Raw genomic sequence first — 8,475 nt, forward strand, 5'->3', positions numbered from 1 at the left:
CGGCGGATTTCCTCCATGACTCCGACTGAGGGATCTTCCATGGCCAATCGTGCTGCAGTCGGTGACGGCCAAGAGGAGAAGATATGGATCTCCCGCCGCCCCATGTCCTGGCTACCTCCGCACGCCCCCCACGACTGCGGCGATCCTCCCCCAAAGTCGGTCGTCCTCGACACCGTCGTCTACGCCGACGACCGCACCAACGCCTCCACCGCCGAGGGCTTCACCAGCAGCGGCGACGCCATCCGCCTCACCTTCTGGCCCGCGCATCCGCCGCTCATCTCCTACTTCACCATCCACCTACCCACCCTCCTCCCGGACGGATCCGCCACCTCGCTCATCCTTCTGCCACGCCTTGTCCGCACCGACGGCGACCTCGCCCTCTTCCGCGTCATGATCGGCTCTTCATACATCGACCCGGACCACAACAACTACGTCATCTACCGTGCCGGCGTCAACAAGCTTGAGGTGCTCCCCACCCACCCCACCCGCTTGTTCGCCGACTGTTCAGTTGCTCTCCTGCGCTGCCCCGACGACGGCAGGTTCTTGGTCGCCAATCTCCGTTCAACTTTCGACCTTGGGCAGTACGCCCTCGACCTGTTTGACTCCCGGTCAGGCACATGGATCACCAGGTCCATGTGTACAGAACCTCCACACGAGGACGGCCACTACCGCATTCCGACCAAGGTGATCGCCCTTGGTGGCGATCGCGGTTCAGTCGGCTGGGTCGACCTATGGAATGGCATCCTCATCGGTGATCTGCTCCCCGGCGGCGACGGCAATGACAACAACGTCCTCCGCTTCATCCGTTTGCCCGTGCTTTTGGCGCCCAACAAGATGACCCCGGGCTGTTTGTCCTGTGACCAGGACGTCTCTGTCGGCAGAGACGGCTCCATCAAATACTCAGAGGTGTGGGCTCATCCTGTCCCTGGCTCACCGACCTACATCTCCGAGGACTGGGGTGCTGCCATACTGACATGGCTGGAGTCCAAGAAGAAGTGGCACATCGACCTCAAGCTCAAAGCCTCGGACATCATCGTGGACGAGACTCACTCCCAGTTGCTTCCTCAGCATGATGTCAAGGCCACAACGAAGAATGCAACCTTGAGCAGACTTCACACAGGGCATCCTGTTCTCAGCTTGCATGATGATGATGTTGTTTACATCATGGCCAAGGTTTACCACATGGACGACGACTTGTGGATGCTTGCTGTTGACATGAGGAACAAGACTCTGAAAGGAGTGGCTGCTCTCACCAGTAAAAGAAGCTGGGGTTTTAGATTCATCTACCTGCAAAGTGACCTCTCCAGCCATCTGGTGCCCACAAGCGAAAACACCGAGGTCTTCAACCGTCCGCCCAAAAGCAAAAGGTCCTCACGCAAGTCCTACTACATATATTTCCGTCTATCTAGTATTTCTGAAATAGTATTGCACTTGGTCGACATTAGGGGACTAAAGCAGGCAGTAGTTCACTAACCCTGGATAGCGGGGGCAACCTGCCCTTGGATCGAGTAGACTAGTAGTAACTATTTGGTCACAGTAAGGTTTATGTCTTTCATTGCAAGGTATGTCTTTGTTTTGGCCCCTCGAGTATAGTTGCGTAAACCTGTGGTATTTGCAAATATGGCAGGGAAACGGGGGGTGGTTCTAGGTCTCGTCAAAATAAAATGAAGCAGAAATTTGAAGGTGGAAACACAAATGGTAACCCAATAAGTGTTTTAATCAGAGTGATGTCGTCCTTTGGACCTGCTATTTCCTTGCCAATATACATGTGACATCTTATCAACTAGTGTAAGCAGGTTATCACCTGAGGTTGTCTTTTTACGCTAAAAGATTTGCACCTTCTTTATCTCTTCACAGAAAGAAGAATCCTTCTAAAACTGCCAAGCAACAACCTGGGAAGACTCTTGCTAACAGCTGTCGTGTGGAACAAGAAGAACAGGAGCTGAGGATACTCGAGCCTCGAGTTATTACTATTCAGCCCCCCTCTGTACCTAAGGAGGACTCTGTTGGCATATTACCTCCAGGACAGGGGTCTGATGTGCCAGAAGGCATTGGTGCTGCTTCCGCAAATGTGAGTGCACCAAGATCATTTACCCTGGAGGTCAAGAATGACGGCGCTGGAGATGCCAACGAGCAAACTAAGGAGACAAGTGCAAGCAATGCCACTGGCCTAACATCTCTAGGACCATTATCCCCGTCTGATGAAGGCGCGGTCTTGAATAATGACTTGATAGAGAAAACAGATGGCTATCTCTCTGATGAACATTCATTTGAACACAACCAAAGTAAGTTATGAAAGATGTCATTTACCTCTTTTTATCTGTACTTTCATTTGAGCCTGTGTGAAGATCTGTTATGCTAGGACATGTTGGAGTTACTATTTCTGTATGACCCTGAGCTGTTTTTATTTTTTGATGCATGTTTATTGCCTATTATCAGCTCACCCACTGGCAAACAAGCATGCCTTACCTACCAAACACAAGGTTCAGTGTGATGTGGTACATCAAACCCTGATTTTTGTGCCTCTTTTCTGAATTCTTTTTACCTTGGGTCTCCCGGACTGTAGAGCTTATGCATACCTCTTTTTGTATTTCATGTTGCATGCTCCCTCCTTGTCTAACTGACCAGAATTCCCTGTCTTTCTAGTCACTTTCTCTTTTGTTAATTATATAGATCGTCTTTCTCAATTTTAATGATTTCATCCTTCTAGATGCAGATTCAAATGGTGATATGTCTACTACAGCGTATCAGTTGGAAGACTTGACCATACATGAGGAAAACAGACCAAAACCATCTGATGATAACCCAGCTGTAATAATCCCAGGCCACCTTCAGGTTTCCAATGCTGATTTTGCGCACTTGACATTCGGTAGTTTTGTGTCTGGGACACTCGATGCATCATGCTCCATGATGCCTGCCAATACACCAGCAATGCCGCCTTTCCGTGAGTTGGATCCAGCATTCTCACTGCTGCTTACTAACCCTCCATTGGCTACAATGGTTCATGGTACACCACAATCGTCCGTGAACAATGCAACTGTTTCTTCACATCCTCAAGAGGTATGAACACTTCACTGAATCATGGACTAGACGACAACTCTTTTGAGAGTAGCCATGTGTTACAAATTCTATATGTACGAATTCTGGTAAAAGGGTAAAATATATTTGTTTGGTGAGGAACATGTGTTAGTTGTATACAGTTTTACTTGCTGCACTCTAAAATGTGTCTGGAAGTTGCAGCCTGCAACCAGGATAACTCTTGCTTACTGCTCTTAGTGCAGCTATGCTGCATGTTAATTGTTAACTATGCCCATAGTGTTAGCAATCAATTTTTTGGTCAAATCCTGTTGTAGTTACATCTGCCTCGTGCTTTATTTTGTTCAGTTCTGTGTCTTGTGGCTAGCAACACTTACATTTGTGCCTAATTCTGCGTGGGCATTTTTGCTCTAGAGAGCTAAATTGTAGCTGTATTACTCATTAGGATTTTATTATGCTGTTATTTTTGTTACTGAAAAAGCTGCAATTCTGCTGTTCTCTTGTTACGTTAGATGTTCAGTTTTCTTAGTTATTTCTGCAGCACCATTCTAATATGGTTTGTTCTTGTAGAATGTTAACCAAGGTGGTTTATCCAACCCACAGTTGACCCACTCTCAGAGAAGCACCGGCATTGCCCCAGGTCCTCCTCTGCCTCACCATCTTGCTGCCCTTCATCCTTATGCTCAAGGAGGGCTTCCCCTTGGATATGAAAACATGATCGGATACCCATCTTTGCCGCAAAGCTATGCGTATCTCCCGCCTGCTGCCTATCAGCAAGCATACATGAACAGTGGTCTATTCCACCAAGGCGCAGCTGCAGCTCCCAACTCGGGCGTAAAATACCCAATGCCACAATACAAGAGCAATGTTCCTCTTGGGAGCCTTCCACAGCCAGCCACGATGCTCTCCAACTACCTTGGAGGTTCCGGAACTGCAAATGGCATGCCTCAAAACTTTGCCCTGAACCAAAGCAATCCGTCGGCAACCACAGCTCCTGGGTTTGATGGAGCAATGCCCTCCCAATACAAGGATGGAAACCCCTACATGTCTCTACAGCAGGTAAGAGATTCACGCAAGAGTGGGGGAACTAGATTTATATTAGGAAAATTGCTAACCTCCATGTTTGTCCGTGCAGGGCGAGAACCCTGCAATGTGGATGCATGGAGCTGGTTCGCGAGGAATGCCGCCTCTTGCGGCCAACCCCTTGTATGGCTATCAAGGGCAGCAGGGCTACCAGGGGCAGCAGGGCCACCAGGGCGGCCTTAGGCAGGGGCAGATGCCGTCGCAGTACGGCACAACGCTCGGGCAGTCGCAGCCAGGCCTAGGACCCGAACACCGAAACCCCAGCGACGGAAACTTGAGTGCCGCCGCCGCCGCCCAGGCTAACCAAATGTGGCCGAATGGCTACTGATTCAGCCCCCCCTTGTCAGTTGTCCTGAATAGGGATATAGAGTTGGTAGCTATTGTGAAATTTTGAAGAGAGGCCCGTGAGATGTGTTCCAGCATGTTCAACCTGTAGTTTCTCCTAGGGACCTCGGCTGCAGCTCAACTTGTTTATTTTCAGATTAGATAGAAAAGAACGGTTTATTGTCTGTCTGTCTGTTTGTTCTTCTTTCTTTTTTCTGTTGTTTATTATATATATTGTGTAACAAAGTAGCACCATTAACTTTTGAGGAGGCGGAACATCAGCTCCTGTTTTCTGCTCGAAGTTGGCAAAAAAGTTTACAAAGTGAATAGTAGTAGTGATGGCTATGTTTGCGCAATGTTCCAATTCTGTCGGCTATGGTAACTGATTAGGCGTCAAGGGAGCATTTGCTGCATGGTTCTAAGGTTGATGAAAATGAGATATTTAAGTATAAATGCATGAATAATTTAAACAATACATCTAGATACATTCATTTGTTGGACGAGTAATTCTGAACGGAGGGGAGGGAGTACTTGTGACAATGTAAAGTGGGTGATTTGCATGTTACATATTTATCCTGTCATTTGATTTATCTTCTACTCTATGATGTTTGATCTCTTTGCTTCTAGCTGTCGAGATGTCTTCTTATGCCTCTTGTGTAAAACTGCGTGGTCAGAATATTTAGGTTGATCCTACATGTGAACGTATTCATGTTGAGTGTCATAGTCCGGAACGGAAGGCATCTTCTTATACTCCCTCCATTCTTAAATATTTGTCTTTAAACATTTCAACAAGTGATTACATACAAAGTAAAATAAGTGAATCTACACTCTAAAACATGTCTACATACATCTGTATATTGTAGACCATTTGAAATATCTCGAAAGACAAATATTTGAGAATGGAGAGTAGTAAATTGAAAAATTCAAACTTTTTGATCTGAAGAATGCATCTGTTTTATCTGAAGAATTCAGAGATTTCCGAACTAGGATGACTTGTAGAAACCTATTTGTTTTCCGAAGAGTGGTCATGTTCTCCATGACAGGGATAATCTATTTGTTTGAAATAGGGATAATCTATTTGTTTGAAATAGAAATCGAGAGAGATGTAATTAATATATACCCTCTGTTCCTAAATTTCTGTCTTTTTTTTTCAAATTGTATTTTTTTATAATTTGCAAACAGTTCGAAAAATCACCAACATTTTTTGAATCCGCAAATTTCTTATGATTTCTCGAATATTTTCTGAATTCACAAACATTTTCTGATTTCTTAAACATTTTTCTAAAAACTTGCAATTTTTAAATTTAAAAAATCCCGAATTAATTTAAAGAAGGAAAAAAACAGAATGAAAAAAGAAAAGACAAAAATTAAAAAAAGGGATGTCAAGGCCAGCCCATGAACGCGTACGCGCGTGAGAAAAGGAAGGAAAAAAATCATGAAAAGAGGGTATTGAACCATGGTCTCTAGGCTAACATAGCAAAGCGCCAACCACTGGAGCACTTGTGTGTCTTTGGTTTGTCAGGGAATTGCCTCTATAAAATAGTGAATTTTGAAAATATAATCGAATCATTTTCTTTACTTATGGATGGCATAGTGGGTAATTTATATCAACTTCAAGGGTATTTGATAGAGGCAAGGTGTCCCGATCTTTCGATGAGATGGTAACTATCGATTTGGTGGAGATGACTTTGACGATCCGACTACAAACGTGCACGACGTTGCGCCATAGCAATCGCTAAACCAACTCCGACAGGTTATTGACCACGCTGGAGCATGATCAACCTGACCACGAAGGTCTATTCCTGCAAGCAATCGAAGAACATGCAAGAATATGATAAAGCAATCTAAATATTGCGAATATATATGAAGTATTGATAAAGGCGGGGATCTGGAAGCGGTCTTGGTCTCGTCGTTGGACAGAAACGAAGTACACGAAGTTGCAATGGCTAACTTCTCATCTAAACAAATTCCAAGGAAAAAGCTACTAGATGGTCTACTTATATAGGAGTAAGGGGTGGCGGCCAAGGAGGTGGAGGACGTCCCAAGGCATCCTAAAACCAACCCTAGGTCGTACAAGGCTCATGGGCCCAAGTGGAGGTGATGTAACACCTTTGGACTTGTAGTTTGACTCGGATTCTGCTGCACATTGTTTCGTCCATAACTCAATGCTCCGGACGAATTTGAAGGTGATTCCAATTGTGTTGGAAAGTGCATGAAATCTACTTTTCAACAAAAAAAAGAATCACCCAATTTGGAGTCCGTATGAAAGAGTTATTGGCGTTTTGAGTCAGGTATGTCTGTGTAGTCCGAATCTGAATCCAGAATATGAGAGACTTGGACTCTATCTTCTCTTGGTTCAAAAGTGACATGAGAGGACTTTTTGAACATCACATAAACTTCTCTTTTTCCCTTATCTTCATATGTGGATTGCACAAATGTCCCATACACCTGCAATTAGACATGGTACAAAAGTCTGCGAAGTATTTTTGTCCTGGATGACATAAATAAACTATTGCATAGTTTGCATTAGAAATCACCTCACAAATATACATGTATGCAATATTTTTGGTCTTATCCAAGGTAGTCATGTCCTCATCATCCTCCCCTTCTTGAAAAAAAGCCGTCCTCGGCGTTGCTTAATCTGAAATGTAGGTAACAAAAGAGACAAGGTGTACATGTATACGTCATCCATTTTTACTTCACTTAATTTTTGCACATATGACACATGTATACATGAGTATCTTTCATAGTTCATAAAATGTAAAGCCAAAATATTATCACAAGTATTAGAAGGCATGAAAATATTGCAGCTCAATTTGCACATATGAGTGAAGCTCTTATTCATATCAAAGTATTGACAATGTTCATCATTAAACCATCCCAACATTGGTGAATAAACCTTACTTGCATCAAATTAAATGCTACAACATGCTTAAATAAGCAAACATGCAGTAAGTCATTGGACAGAGAATCGTCACCAAGATTAGAGGTCACATCAAAATGATTAAACATTGGTTCTTTTGCATCAACAGTTAATTCAATGGGTGCACTCAAAATTGTTGGTATTTCAGCACATGACGCATTCATGACAGTAACAAGATTCTCTAAAATAGGTGGTGTGCTCAAATCAACAGGTAACTCAACACTATGCATTCAAGTTAACTAGGCATGCATCATTCTCATGTGAAGTTATAACATCAATACCTTTACTGTTACCTTGTCGCAAAGACGTAGATGATGTAGGTACGGACATTGAGAATGTACCATACTCTTGAGATGATGTCGCACTCACAATACGAGGTGGGGCTGCTCTAGTAGGTGCAACGGTGGAGAAACCAACCAGCGGAGGTGAGCATGAATTGGAATAGTAGTTGTTGTAGTCACCCAATGCATCCTCCTGTATCTGTTTCTCAAAGGTACAAGCGTGAACATACATGCCAGTAATGCAACGAGGAATATACTGAAATCTTGCACGGATATCATGGTTCAAACCACCAACAAATCTATTCATTGTATCATCCACAGATTCTTCTATGTCACAATGATGCATATAAGATTGGAGCTCTTGGTAGTAAGCATGCACAGTGTTACTGCCTTGTTTTATTTGTTCCAATTTGCGAAACAATTCATGACGATAGTAAGGAGGAAAAATTGTTGTCTCATTACAACTTTCAAAACTTTCCAAGTTGTGGGTTGGTTATCAATGTTTTTCTTACAATGTACACTCCACCAAACAGAAGCAAAACCAGTAAATGCTCTAGTGGCAGCTCGTACTCTCTCAAGTTCAGAAAAATTATGGTGACTAAAAACTTGTTCTACTTCAAGCTCCCAAGCTAGACGACAACTCTCTTCAATCTTCCGCCCAAAGGCAAAAGGTCATCACGCAGGTAAATATCCTTCCTTCCGTCTAGTATTTTTTAAATAGTGATAGTGTTGCACATGGTAATATGCACTAAATCAGTAACCGAACCTGCTCTTTGGAAGGAGTAGATTTGTACTCTACTCCCTCTGTAAAGAAATATAAGATCGTTT

The 8,475-nt window shown here is 43.8% G+C and overlaps 1 protein-coding gene across 2 annotated transcripts; it reads left to right on the top strand.

The window, feature by feature from the left end:
• Window positions 1-6: 6 nt before the first annotated feature.
• On the top strand, window positions 7-4,729 carry LOC123112923 (uncharacterized). Of its 2 annotated transcripts, none has more exons than XM_044534028.1 (5): window positions 7-1,367; window positions 1,858-2,285; window positions 2,711-3,060; window positions 3,607-4,095; window positions 4,172-4,729. In XM_044534028.1, exons 1-5 carry the CDS (start codon window positions 16-18, stop codon window positions 4,445-4,447), a joined length of 2,895 nt encoding a protein of 964 aa, XP_044389963.1. In that variant the 5' UTR covers window positions 7-15; the 3' UTR covers window positions 4,448-4,729. The 2 variants fall into 2 exon arrangements, with proteins under 2 accessions (XP_044389963.1, XP_044389964.1); XM_044534029.1 differs by having other exon boundaries at window positions 2,717-3,060.
• The last annotated feature ends 3,746 nt before the right edge of the window (window positions 4,730-8,475 follow it).

This window comes from Triticum aestivum, chromosome 5B (assembly GCF_018294505.1).
Source record: "Triticum aestivum cultivar Chinese Spring chromosome 5B, IWGSC CS RefSeq v2.1, whole genome shotgun sequence".
Classification (NCBI taxonomy): domain Eukaryota; kingdom Viridiplantae; phylum Streptophyta; class Magnoliopsida; order Poales; family Poaceae; genus Triticum; species Triticum aestivum.